Source organism: Anoplopoma fimbria, chromosome 2 (assembly GCF_027596085.1).
Source record: "Anoplopoma fimbria isolate UVic2021 breed Golden Eagle Sablefish chromosome 2, Afim_UVic_2022, whole genome shotgun sequence".
Lineage (NCBI taxonomy): Eukaryota > Metazoa > Chordata > Actinopteri > Perciformes > Anoplopomatidae > Anoplopoma > Anoplopoma fimbria.
The window spans coordinates 30698025-30712909 of record NC_072450.1 but is presented as its reverse complement, the minus strand read 5'-3'; the positions used below and the strand labels follow the sequence as shown (position 1 = coordinate 30712909).

Below are 14885 nucleotides of genomic sequence, written 5' to 3'. Positions count from 1 at the left end.
TGTGTTTCAACTTGTGGGTGTTTCAAGTCAACACCCACATTCATATGACGGGAGGAATGGTCGTGTCACCATTCCAGACCTTCAGATGTATTTTAATTTTAGTTCTCAAGTTATATCTTTAGTTACTGGACAATGATGATCAAACCGTCTTTTAAATTAGTGTCAATAACAGGATTTTCTCTCATCTTTTTGAAGGTTTGCTAAAATTGAAATTAGCGCGTCCAAGCCCATCATTCCATTCAGAGAAACAGTGGTACGTACTCCTAAAGTGGACATGGTGAATGAAGACCTGGGCAGGCAGCATAAAGTAGCCATCATTCACCAGGTAAGTCAAGTTCATGTCAATATAGAACCCGTTTATGGAAAGTCTTCTGTTGCATTTTTTTTTTTTACAGTTCTGTGTTGAAGATAATAATAATTGGGCAGTTAGAAGGAGACGTGGAGCGAGGAGCAACATTTACACTGAACAGTTGTCTCTCATTACAAACTTCATATAATGTGTCTGTGTGTGTGTGTGTGTGTGTGTGTGTGTGTGTGTGTGTGTGTGTGTGTGTGCGTGTGCGTGTGTGCGTTTGCTCTGTTAGGTGAAAGAAGAGGCCTCTCAGGGTCGTTCGTCTAGCACCCTGCATGTGGACTCTGCTGGTCTGGTCACCCTCACCACTCCCAACAGGCTGGCCACTGTCAGCGTCCGGGCGATCCCCCTGCCACAGGGTAAGACCTGGATGTAGCAAGCAGGATAAAGGTGTCAGCATATGTTAAACAAACTGTGTCATCAATGTCTAAAGGTCAAGGTGTTCATAGCTGTTACACTGGTAGGGCCCTGTCGTCATAGAGAGATGTAATACACCATGAATCACAGCAGGGAGAATAATGAGACATTCACAGGTTCATTGTTTCGCACTAGATTGAACATGTTGAGAAGAAATGTACAGGTGTCCTTCCCTCCTGACTGAGATCTGTAGATCTATACCCACATTAATCTGCCACCCGCCTGACATCCTCAGGCCATACTCAAATACGCTTCACCTCTGATGAAAGAATCCCAACAAATTATCGTCACAATTCTCACATCCCTCATTTTAAAGTGAAAGATGACCTGAAAACTTTAGCATGAGATCAACAGGCAAGCCTGCGGAGTTTAGTATTGATTTCAGTATCTACTTAAACACCTGTGCTTTTCTTCAGGACTACATTTTTTTACTCAGGATTAGAATTTACATTATTATTTATATGCTTCGCCCATTGACAGCTGAGATCGGCTCCAGCACCCCTGCGACCCTTAACTGGATAAGCAGGTTACGGAAAATGGATGGATGGATAGAATTTATATTTAAAATATATCTAAATATTGTTTATAGAGCAGCAACAGTTATGTTTACAATAGCAAGTAACTATATGAAGTCATTAATATCTCACTGGAAACAAACGTAAAATGTTTATAAAATAAATAACATTTCTGAGTGAAGTTTAAAACGAATGAAGAACACAGACATCCGTCAGTATCTGTCCTTCCTCCTGTCCTCGGTCCTCCTGTCTACCTGTCCTCCTGTCTCGCTGTCCTCCTGTCTACCTGTCCTCCTGTCTACCTGTCCTCCTGTCCTCTGTCCTCCTGTCTACCTGTCCTCTGTCCTCCTGTCTAGCTGTCCTCCTGTCTACCTGTCCTCTGTCCTCCTGTCTACCTGTCCTCCTGTCCTCTTTCCTCCTGTCTACCTGTCCTCCTGTCCTCCTGTCCTCTGTCCTCCTGTCTAGCTGTCCTCTTTCCTCCTGTCTACCTGTCCTCCTGTCCTCGGTCCTCCTGTCCTCTGTCCTCCTGTCTAGCTGTCCTCTGTCCTCCTGTCCTCTGTCCTCCTGTCTACCTGTCCTCTGTCCTCCTGTCTACCTGTCCTCTGTCCTCCTGTCTACCTGTCCTCTGTCTTCCTGTCCTCTGTCCTCCTGTCCTCCTGTCCTCTGTCCTCCTGTCTACCTGTCCTCTGTCCTCCTGTCTACCTGTCCTCCTGTCCTCGGTCCTCCTGTCCTCTGTCCTCCTGTCTACCTGTCCTCTGTCCTCCTGTCTACCTGTCCTCTGTCCTCCTGTCCCCTGTCCTCCTGTCCTTTGTCCTCTTTCCTCCTGTCCTTTGTCCTCTTTCCTCCTGTCCTCCCGTCATCTGTCCTCTTTCCTCCTGTGCTCCTGTCCTCTTTCCTCCTGTCCTTTGTCCTCCTGTCCTCTGTCTTCCTGTCCTCTGTCCTCCTGGCCTTTGTCCTTTCTCCTATCTCCTCTGTCCTGTCATCTATCCTCCTGTCCTCTGTCTTCCTGACTCTGTCCTCTGTCCTACTGGCCTTTGTCCTTTCTCCTATCTCCTCTGTCCTCCTTTCCTTCTGTCCTCTGTCCTCCTGGCGGCTTTGTCTCAGCCAGCAGAGAAGTTTACACAACAAAATGTAGCGGGCAGTGAATCAGTAGAGCGGTTGTCCCTTAGTCCGGGGATCGGCGGTTCGATCCCTGCTAGTCCATGTCGATTTGTCCTTGGGCAAGACACTTAATCCCAAATGATGTAACTAGGGAGTGATTAACACCTGCAGCCTATAATACCAGTGTTTGGTTAGAAAACCAGTTTTCAGTGATTGGTTTAAAAACACATTTTCTGAAATGATTGACACTATAATGGAGACAGTGAAGCGACAGAGGTGTGAAGTGTCGTAATCTCACTATTCTATCAAACTTTGCCACCAATGTTCTTCCTGCCAGAGGTGACCAGTCTGTTGGAGAGAAGCACGGAGCTGATCCGGACCCTGGAGCAGATTAACATGTCCCTAAATGAGGGGAAGAGTCTGGACATCAGCCAAAGGACCCTGGAGGCCATCACTGGACTGAAGGCCCAGCTGGAGAGTCTGCTGCAGGGGAGGAAGTGGAGGAACGCTGTGGAGCATGTCTGGGCCTTTGGGCCTCGCAGGTCTGACACCAGCTTCAGCAACATGGTTCAAATGGACTGTGTCTCCTTTAGGATAGATTCAAAGCAGAGACACAGCATGGACATGAATCAGGGGAGGCAAAATGTACTCAGTTTGGGCTCACATGGAACATAAAATTATACTGACTATAAGAACCCTTTCCTACAGGAAGTGTGGCCTTCATTTAACTCAACTGCAGGACAAGGAACCGGGCCTTTATTTGAGACAGGCCTTCATTCCTCATTTGCTCTGTTTTATACACATTGAATCTGATTTTGGTTAGGTGTGGTCCTGTTTCTGTCCAGGGATTCAAGGATCATTTATTATTATGCAGCACGGGGTTGCAAAACAAGTGCAGTTATCACCCATCAGTTATTCAACATGACCAAGCAAAACAAAATCCGTACTGCATTCCTGTAGTATTGAATTAGAATTTGCACCAGGAGGAATGACCGGCATCTTAACATAAAATATTTGACATCAACTTAACATCAACTCATGTTTAAGGCACCAAGCATCATTGATATACAGTACCAGTCAAAAGTTTGGACACACCTTCTCATTCAACTACTTTGAAGAATCTAAAATATAAAACATATTCTGGTTTGTTGAGCATTTGTTTGTTTACCACATAATTCCATATGTGTTCCTTCATAGTTTGGATGTCTTCAATATTAATCTACAATGTAGAAAAAAATAAAAATAAAGAAAAACCATTGAATGAGAAGGTGCGTCCAAACTTTTGACTGGTACTGTATACTCAGAGTACACCTCCTCTCGTCTCACCGGAGTCAGCTCACCTTTTTGGTTTTGCGGCCAACAGCTTTCCTGTTTGGATTCTCTTACTACAGAGCTAAAAAGAGAGTGAATATTGAACTTAAATGTATCAAGTGGACACAAACCCAAATCTAAATAAATGTTAATGTCGCCCTAGCGTTTGTTTGAAATGATATGTGGTCTTAAGAAAATCCTTTGGAATGAGGCTGAACTATATACCTGGGGTTTATATATTAACAGAAATGAATGATTTAGTTACTTTTCTTGTTTTTCAGATATGGTCCCAACATTCTGCTGAACAGTGTGGAGGGCTACCAGCGGCCCTCGGTGTGGCAGTGTTTGGACAGGGGGGTCAAAGCTGGCGAGGCTGGATCTCAGGCCGCTGTTATACGAGACTTGGATAACAGCGTCGTCAGCGGCTTCCAGCTCGCCACTCTGTCGGGGCCCATGTGTGAGGAGCCCCTGATGGGAGTTTGCTTCTCCGTGGAGAAGTGGGACATCCAGTCTTCAGCTCCCCCACAACATCCAGAGGACTCCATCTCCCAAGAGACTGTTGAAGACAGCCAGGTGGAAGGCAGCAGTGAGACACCGGCGGAGGGCACGGCAGCAGGGCCGATCCAGGCCAGGCGCAGGCCGGAGGCTGCCTCTGCAGACTGCTACGGGCCGGTGTCCGGCCAGCTGATCGCCGCCATGAAAGAGGCCTGCCGTCACGCTTTCCAGGCTCAGCCCCAGAGACTCATGGCTGCCATGTATACCTGCGAGATAATGGCCACCGCTGATGTGCTGGGTAAGAGAGCATTGTGAACCAATCTCTTCCAAACAAAGAAAATATTCTTGGTCTGACGATGATCCGTTTGATTAGTATTTTAGTTTCTACGTTTATTTTCAATAGCAGTTGTGAAAAAAAACACATTTTCTATCTTTCCATTGATGTAGATAGTTTGGCTTTTATTTGTCCAGGTTTTGAGATATCAGTCTCTGAGCGGGTTACCTCCACTCCAGTAAAGGGGAAGTTAGTCGGATTTGGTCTGTGGTTGCATAAATGAGACTAGAATGGTCTCCACCCACAGTTCTGTACCTGCATGGTACATATACTCTAAATGGTTTACTCAAAAATGAATTTAAAGGTAAAGTTAGCATTATTTAGTATAGTATTCGGTACTTGCTAAAAATGAGTCCTCTGAAAAATCATTATGATGTAGATGAGGCTTGAAATGTAATTTAACGTCTCGGTAAACAATATCTCAGGGCTTGTAAGAAGCCCGCCTCAGCACCTCGGTACACAAACTGCTCGGTCGGCTGAATCAGAGCAGGCTGTTTTAGTGAAACCTAAAAACATCCCAAAATCTCTTGACTTTAAGCTCCGTCTGGCTGCTGAGAAGCACCGATACCTCTGCTGATGCTGCTCAGTCAGCATCCATGTTGATGGAATTCCTGAATAAGACCTTCAGATTACTAGTCTCAATTCTAAGATGCATCGTGATGCGTACGTAATTGACTACGTAATCGGGAGTTCAGTTTGATTCCTCTGATCTCCGTAGCCCCTTTCACACAGACATTCCGCAATAATGCTGTAAAGAAGATCCGCCGTTACACCGCCACTCTTACACCATACATGAGCTGTGGCAGTGGCAGTGTGTGCAGATGCGGCTTCCGGTACTTTCAATATACTTCTCTACATTATTGACAAAAAATACGCACATCAACTTCAGAAAAGGAAGAAGGAATACTGGATTAAGTGCTTCGGATCTTGAGAACATAAAAAGTTTACAAAATCTTCTGACCGCACAACCAGACCGACCCCAATCGATAGCAATGTGACCGACCCAAGTATGAGGGAAGAGAGCCAGGATAAGAGCTAAACCCTTTACGACATAAGGTTATTCCACTAGTCAGCCTGCTCCTAGCTAATGTCCTGTCACTGGAAAATGAGATGCATGTTGTGCACTCATCTTTACAGAGACCTGGCTTCATCATAACATCCCAGATCAAGCCATTTCACTTGACTATATACCGCTCCGACAGAACGCAAGGCAGGCTGTGTGTTTACATCAATGATGCCTGATGCTCAAAAGTAGTCGAAGTAGATGGACAATGTTCCCCTAATGTCGACATTGTTAATGCTAAGATGGCGTCCATATTATCTGCCCAGAGAATTCACCTGTGTTTTTGTTGCTGCTCTTCCTGATGCAAATTCAAAAAATGCACTACAGGAATTGTATAAGCTCATCAGCAGACACATCTTCAGGTACGCCGCCACCAAGGAGAATGACGTCCATCTCTCGGAATATACATCAACAGTGACATCATATATCAGCAATGATGGGTTGATGATGTGATGATCACAACGATCATTCCCAACCACAAAGCCTGGATGAGTGGAGAGCTGAGGGTACTATCCAATCCAAAAAAGGTGAAGAGGAAGCATACAGCATCCCCAGAGCAAGACTGAAAATTTGCATCAAGGAGGCCAAGTGGAGGCGCCAAGAGTGACTCATGAAAGACCTCAACACCAACAACACTGAAGATATGTGGCAGGAGATCCAGAATGTCACATGCTATAAAAGCAGGAGAGCCTCATCATGTTTGAATCACGATGCCAGATTCAATTCAATTCAATTCAGTTTATTTTGTATAGCCCAGAATCACACATTACAAATTTCCCTCAGAGGGCTTTACAATCTGTACACATGAGACATCCTCTGTCCTTCCCTCACATCGGCACAGGAAAAACTCCCCTAAAAAACCCCTTTAACAGGGAGAAAAAAGGAAGAAACCTATGAGCTGAACACCTTCAATGCTCGCTTTGGTTCTCCTCGACAAAGAGCCAGCTGTCAAGTCTGCCCATATCGCTGTCACGGGACAGTGTTCCAACCTGCTTCAAGACAGCCATCATCGTTCCAGCCCCTAACTCTGCAGTGTCCAGTCTAAATGACATTCACCCCTATTCTGAAGAAGTGCTTTGAAGATCTGGTTCTCCAGCACATCAACATCAACATCCCAGCCAGCCTGGACCTTCACCAGTTTGCATACAGAGCCACAGAGGATACTGTCTCCACTGCTCTCCACACAGCCATAACAACACCTACATCAGAATGTTGTTTGTTGATTTCAGCTCAGCCTTCAACACAATCTCGCTCAGGAAATTGGTAAATTGGCCCACGCTGGGCTTCAGTACCTGACTTTCTAACTGGTTATTAGACTTCCTCACAAGCAGCCACCCAGCACCTCCTCCTCTTTAGTGTTGAACACCGGAGCCTACACACATATCCCGTTCCCAGGAAGAAAAGGGGAATAACTATATTTTTTATAACACAACTGCATCAGTTGATAGTTGCTTGTTTTAGGAGGTGCTGCAGCACGCCTACTTCCTGGGTCATTGCTATCTGCATAAATAATAATTACGATGAATAAACTGAAAATGAAAATTGAATGAAAATGAGAACGTTCACTGCTTGTGGACATATTGGAACTCTGTGTTGTTGGTTTATAACAAATCAACCTTGTTCAGCAAAGTTATGTTGCTTTTATTGCGTAATATTCTGATCTGTGTGATTAGTATTTATGAAATAAACAACAGTTTGGAAAACCCGTGTGTAAAGGCCTTAGGATAGGCCACTCCTTTCATGGGTCTGTCTAAAAAGATGTGACTTGTTTTTTAAGTTTTCTGTCCATATTCTAGTCTACAGTTTTTCCTAAAGCTAAAGATATTAGCATTCATTAACTACAGCTCCCACAAGGCTTTGAAAACATTGGAAACAGACCCTACGGCAAAGCAACAGTGACACTACCATGCAGACCTTCAGTTCCAACTAGAGCTACACAAATAAACCAGATATTTTTTTAGATAAATCTGTATCGTTCCATTTGTCTGTAAAGAAGTTACAAAAAAATAGCTGTACACAAATTCCAAACTACTGGTAAAGTGGTTGGGCTACAGTTCAAACCTTAGTCTTAGATTGTTGAAATGGAATCTGATCATGTGTTATGTGTCCATATTGGGCATGTCCTGACCCTTTGTCTATTCCTATACCAGGCCGAGTGTATGGAGTACTGGGGAAGCGAGAGGGTCGCGTCCTCCACGAAGAGATGAAGGAGGGGACGGACATGTTCATCATCAAGGCCGTCCTGCCTGTGGCTGAGAGCTTTGGATTCGCCGACGAGATTCGCAAGAGGACCAGCGGCTTGGCCAGTCCACAGCTGGTCTTCAGCCACTGGGAGGTGAGTATTATATACATATGTATTTATCAAGGCTGGGGGAAAACTTGATTATTTTGCTTGCCAAAATTCTATGGATACAGCAAAGCCATATATAAATTAGGAATATTGCAATTGCAGATGTCGTGATTTTTTTGCGATTTGCCCACAACTGTGGTTGTATAAGTAACGGTTTCATAACCATGTCCTGAGTCCTGCATTGAAGACATGTTGTGAGTCAAGTCTTGTGTGTGTGTGTGTGTGTGTGTGTGTGTGTGTGTGTGTGTGTGTGTGTGTGTGTGTGTGTGTGTGTGTTTGAGGGAGTAGTGCCACTCACCTGAAGCGTTGCTGTAAACATTTCAGAGGGAGACAACCCTCATAGCCTTATATACGCCAAAAAGAGCCTTAAATCAGCAGTGAGGGAGCATTTTGATGTTAAAAATGAGCAGAGGGTTATGAGAACCGCAGATTAATGACACACTTTAACAATCACAGCGCGAAAAACAGTTCTACTGCCGTGGTCATCGGCCTAGATTCAGTAAAAAATATGCGATCAGATGGGCATTGAGGCTTTCTAGTTTTTGGTCTGATAATGAAACACTGTGAACAACAAATCTGTGTTGAAATCATGAGGAGGAGAGTTAGGAACGTTGGTAACGTTGGTAACGTTGGTAACGTTGGTAACGTTGACTACAACAGCTGTTAGGACGTACAGAGCAGAGCTGCAATGGCCCTGATGAGGAGGATCCATTGAGTTACATTGTGGTGCGTTTAAGCTCCATCACGCTTCAAATGAAACCTTGTAAAATGTTGTAAAGAGTAAATCCAGTTGTTTGAGGGAGATGTTTCACAACAACATAAACAGATAGTAGAAATGACGATGACCTGTTTAGCTTCCTAACACTAGCTCGAAGCAGCTTAGAACACATCATTAAAAATACAATCTCTTATTTCCTATTCATTTGAATTCGTGTGTTTTAATGCAAATCACCACTATAGATTTGAACAAAGTCAAAATAAATAGTTGATGATTAGATTAAATATTGTATTTCATTGGCTATAGAAATATTCTGGTTTAAAAATGGTGAAAACCAACAAAGTCTTCCTCTGATAATAATGGTGGTATCAAAATGTCATTAAGTAACATCCCTTATTGCAGACACAAATGAAACCTTTAACAATTGCTCTATCAGTCCACTAGATTTCTTTTTTCTTGTGCAGTCATGGGTAAAGTCAGCAGGTAATACAAACAGTTCTGTTTGTCAAGTGCAGTATTAATGACAAGCTTTACTGACAGTGTTGATCAGTCTGTCTGCTTGACTGACAAAATCATTTTTTTCTTTAATAAAAACTGACTCAAGTGAGTTAAAACTTGTTCATGTGCAGTTGGGAAAAAAAAGGTCATAAATTGCAATATCGTTGCAATGTTTAAAACCGCAATAATATCATGTAGTGACTTAAGTATCGTGATTATATTATGTCATGGCGCCTCTGGTGAGTCCCGACCCTTCTATATATTTTATATGACAGATGCACATTCTGCATTCTATCTGCCTCTCTGCCTGTTCTCGTTATATCAGTGGTTTTCACTCATTTTGACACACGTTCAACCCTAGAACACTAACGTCGAGTTCCCAGCTCCATAAAAAAAAAATTAGGAATTATTTTCGTTAACGATTCCCTAATTTTTCACTAATTTTAGAGCCTTTTTATAGGTTCCCCCCCATGATACCTTTTTTTCGTTTTATGAGACGTTGTATAGGGGAAAATAAAAGAAGAGGACTTCAATTTGCCATGTATTTTTGTACTTTAATATATTTTGATGAGAAGTATTTTTTATCGGGTATATTATATCGGGTAAAATATACCCGACGTTAGTGATGGTGTTACTAACCGTATAGTTGGTGTTCTAGGGGTTAAAAGAGAGCTGCTGTATAACTCTGTGGGACCTCTTGCATATTTTATATCATGACAGCTTTAACCAGAGACCAATTCTTTTTTCTCACATGTTTTATTTGAATTTATCTTAGTGGGTAAAGGGTAAAAGTGTCCTGTACTTCACAAAAAAAAGCATGAAAATATAATGTTTTGAGCTCCACAACATGGCACATTTAAGATCAATGGATGCAATGCAGGATGCTGTTAAGGGACCTCCACAATGTGAAGGGTGAGGGGGTCATGTGACAGACGGAGACAGCTGAGGGGGCGACTGTGGCTCCGTGATGGAGCGGGTCGTACTCATTCGAAGGACCGGCGGGTCAATCCCTGGCTCCACTAGTCCATGTCGACGTGTCGATTGCTTCATGTCGTATTTGCGTTGTCTTCGTTCTCTACTTCTTTGCCAACTTTTTTCTCAGGTAGAGCGATCCAACATGAATGCAGTCAAATACCACTGTCCTCCCTTCACGAAGGTTCTAGTGTTTCCATTATACAGACTGTTATGTTGTCTGTTATGTAATCTATTTTCTCTGATGTAAATGGGGTAGACGAAATAATAGAGACGCTGTCAATACAACCAATAAAGTTCAGCAGCACCACAAACTGCAGCCTCCACATGACCAAAAGGTGGAGTCAACACATCTCTAAAACAGATTCAACATTAGAAACGATATAAGGGCAACAGTTAGTATAAGACTGAATAAGTTTAAGCCAGGAGTACTTATACAACTTACAACTAAATGCATGAGTCTATAACTTTGACTTTTCATCCACTTTCTACAGAAGTGCATTCAATACTAGATAAATGTGCTGCTCTTGTTTCTAGAGAAGAGTCTGTAAGGCAACAAATACACTGTATGTACACACACACACACACACACACACACACACACACACACACACACACACACACACACACACACACACACTGAGCTTGTTATGTGTGGCTGTAGGTCATCGAGGCTGACTGTCAATGAGACGGGTCCTCAGGACAGGATTCATGAAAACATGAAAGTGCTTTCATGAATCTGTTTACATAATAATACTTAATATAAAAAGCTGGATGGTTTCAGTCCCAGTCCCGGGCTGCCAAGTGGTGTCTCTAGAGTGTAAGCCCCGCCCCCCCGGGAGACACAGAGATCAGAGGAGAGATCAGAGGAGAGAGAGAGGAGGGGACAAGCGCCACAGACAGTAACTGTCAGCAAAATGCTGACTCAACAAGACTCACACTGAGCTGAAATTACAAGGATCATTTATTGGCATTATGCAACACAGGGTTACACAAAGAAATTCTGCTGTAGCCCATTTTCAAGAAAAACATGAAAACCAAAACAAAGAAAGAAAGAATAACATTCCAATTCTCCGGGCGGATAATGAGACCGACATCTTTACATTGAATATTCGTGAAAACATTTCCCATCAACTTTGAACGATGTTCTGCGGTTCGCCCCGTCGACCAAACAACCGCTTCTGTCCACGTCTTCATCGCCACGCATCTTAAAATCAAGAAGTGTCCTCACCTCTAACAGCTCTTATCAGAGCCAGGTTTAAGTCAGGGCTTTGGTTACCATAGAAACGAAGAGGTGATACAGACAGACGGACACCTTTCTCTTATCAGTACGCGACAACATGCTTAATGAGACAATACAAACTCTGACTCCTCAGAAGGGAACAAGACAAATGTAGATGGTGATGAAGACGAGGCCCATTATGAGATATCTAAATGTGATACCTCAGTGACTCTACATATGCTCTGTTAATGGGGCCCACATTTAAGCTTAGTTTAAACTCGCTGTAGAGAAGCCGACGCAGCAGAAAATGGTTTAAACCACAGCCGGTGTGGTGCGTTGAGTTTATGGATAATTACAATCCTGGTTTTTTTGGTGTTTTTTTGCCGGTAACACCTACAGTCTATGGGCGTATCTCTGGGGTTACTCTCTTTGTCTTTTGGATTCTTTACAGTTCATTTAGTTTGAACGCCCTCTGGCGTTTGGGAGAATAATGCAGTGTTTGAACGCCTCTGTACATGCTCGGTGCTGAGCGAGGTCTGAGGAGGCTCACGCTACTCCAATAGTCTTAATGGAACGTAAAGTCACTCAATCTCACATCACACACAAAATAAAGTATTTGCGGCCAAAAGCTGAAATAGCAAAGCTTGAAATATTTACTCTACTTTACTATATTAATGGATTATTGGTGTTAATGTTCTTTCTGACCCGTAGCATAGAGCACATGTAAGGCCCCATGCATGCGCACCATGACCTCCTTTTCATAATTTTAACCCCCCGCCATCCTGCAGCACATGGCTGCACAAACACACACACACACACGCACACACATGCGACCCCCCCAGCCAGCCCAGCATGCTTTGTTTTGTTGCCATTGTCTTTGTCTCATTAGAACCTGTCCGTTCGATTCCATTACTGTGCAGACGCTTCCTCACAAAGACTTAGTCCTGAACCCCCCCCCCCCCACGGTCCCCCAGCCCTCTCAGCTTCAGGACTCGCCTGCTGCTTAGTGCTGATGTCAACATTCTTCCTGACAGCGATTTGATATGGCCGGGATATTGTATTAACATATGAATGAGCGCAGAGGCAGAGGGAGCAGGTTTTTTCAGCTTTGTATTGTTGTGTAACTGGAGGCTCGGGGCTCCTGTGGGGACGTTTACATTCGATTTCCATCAGAATGGAGCTTTTGTTCAGCTGCAGACTGAGTATGGTGTGAATAAGTCTTTTTATTGATCAGCCAAAGCATCTGTCTGACAGTACGACTAGTGCGTGTGTGTGTGTGTGTGCGTGAATGTGTGTGTGGGTAGCCCATGGGGGATATGTGTGTATATATATATATATATATATATATATATATATATATATATATATATATATATAATCTTTTTCTCAGATTTAAGCTTATCACAGTTATATCTGTATTAGTGTATATTTCAGCTGAAACTGAACTTGAAACTTAAAGCTACAATTTAGTTCTTCACTCCAAAATGTGGGAGCGCCCTATTGGACAAGGTGAAAACCATCAACTGTCCCTGGTTCACACCCTTTATTCCAGTTCACTCCCCCTTATCTCTCCACCGATTTTACGAGCCGTAAAATGCCCCAAAAATAACCAAAAAAAACCAGACAATTTAAATCTAAATGGGTAAATGGACTCGTGCACCCACTGTTGAGCTGCAAACACCTTCCTTTAACCCAGCTGCCTCTTGTCAACCCAGGTTGTTCCAGAGTTATACCAGAGCTAAGACAATACCTCACAGTGACTGACATTTAAATAACTGCTCATCACTGTTATTGTAACTCATACGAGTGCTGCCTCAGCACATTTCACTGCTCCTGGCGTCTCTTTCTAAACTGTTGCCAGCCGTCCACCGACATGAACTCAGTCAGACAATCACTCTGTGCGTGTGTGTGTGTGTGTGTGTGTGTGTGTGTGTGTGTGTGTGTGTGTGTGTGTGTGTGTGTGTGTGTGTGTGTGTGTGTGTGTGTGTGTGTGTGTGTGTGTGTGTGTGTGTGTGTGTGTGCGGGTGTGTGTGTGTGTGTGTGTGTGCGCGTCCACTGTAATCCGCTTGTTGATGGAGCTGGCCCTCTGCCATCTGTCCCAGGTGCAGGTCCTTGCGGCCTGTGCTGCTACTGATAGTTCTTAATGTGTGTGTTCGTGTGTGTGTGTGTGTGTATGAATGCAGTAATGAACAATTAAATGAAGAATATGAGCTAGATAAAGTCTAACACCAACTTTTGCTGTAATCCACAACCAGCTGTCTGTTTGTGTCGTAGGGAGAATGACGCTCTGTGTCACAAGATGTTAGACGTCAGTACAATGGACCAAAAAGGACCAACATGACGACATTCTATCCCTCTCCTCTCTGTGCTCCAGGTGATCAGCAGTGATCCATACTGGGTTCCCACCACTGAGGAAGAGTACCTGCACTTCGGGGAGAAAGCCGACTCTGCGAACCAGTCCCTGAAATACATGAATGCTGTCCGCCGCCGTAAAGGCCTCTACGTGGAGGAGAAGATAGTAGAGCATGCAGAGAAGCAGAGGACACTCAGCAAGAACAAGTAGAGAAGACACAGAAGACTCCTCGAGGAGCAGCTCCTCTGTCTGTCTGAAGGGACACACTGCTGACGTCCATCCAGGACTGCAGGCACAGGCTGGACACCTGCTTTAGAGGGCTGCAGGAATGGGTCCTAAAACACAGACACCTCCGGCTCCCTCGTCTCCACGTCTACGGGTTATTTGTGTGTTTTTGGTTGGATGTCTGTGGTTATTACAAGCTAGAGACATTCTAACGAAACAACAACAACAGCACGACTTCCCAGCACTGTTCGGTCCCCAACTACTGGAGGGCCTCAGACCGAATTTAAAAACAATATTTGGGGTTAAACACAGCTCATTTTTATATCCAAATGTGCTCAAGAATTCACATAAATAAAAAAAGAGTCAAACTGAAATGCTTTCTTTCAATGAGCAGTTCTGTTGAATATCACCACAGCAACAACAATACATCATCAGGTGACACAGTGACACAAGAAGGATCGATTGTTGAAATGAAAAAGTGATGAAGGAGACAACTTGTAAAAGCTCCAAAGTGTGTGGTGAGGAAATATGAGCTGAATACATAACATCTGGGTTGGGGGGGGGCAGTTTCATATCATGGGATGTTTTTTCTCCTTCATGTTGAAAGATGGTCCTCTGAGATAGTTCAACTATCAGAAGTGTGTTTTCAAAGATCAGTAGCAGTGGAGCTGCAGTTAAAGTCTTACTGTTTGCACAACAGAATACTTTTGATTGATTAATGGGGGGGGGGGGGGGGGGTGATTTGTACATTTTGAGAGTAAAATTTGTATCACCAAGGCTGCTAAATTTGCAATAAATACTGATCAACCAAATGGCCCCATTGGATGCGTAAATATAGAAATGTGTTGGAATTTGATTATAGATTCACAGACTCACTGTTGTATGACATGGCTTTGATCCCCATCGTCAAGGTACTTTGCCATACATATTACAATATTAAATGACTAATAGTTTTCCAC

The 14885-nt window shown here is 43.6% G+C and overlaps 1 protein-coding gene across 1 annotated transcript in view; it reads left to right on the top strand.

Annotated features, from left to right (window-relative positions):
- Positions 1–14644, top strand: part of efl1 (elongation factor like GTPase 1) — a 70917-nt gene extending 56273 nt beyond the window's left edge. The window contains exons 18-23 of the mRNA XM_054617562.1: positions 196–325; positions 585–711; positions 2723–2927; positions 3978–4489; positions 7739–7923; positions 13723–14644. Coding sequence (XP_054473537.1) covers positions 196–325; positions 585–711; positions 2723–2927; positions 3978–4489; positions 7739–7923; positions 13723–13911 — 1348 coding nt within the window. The 3' untranslated portion in view covers positions 13912–14644. The remainder of the gene's footprint in view (positions 1–195; positions 326–584; positions 712–2722; positions 2928–3977; positions 4490–7738; positions 7924–13722) is intronic.
- Positions 14645–14885: the final 241 nt, after the last annotated feature.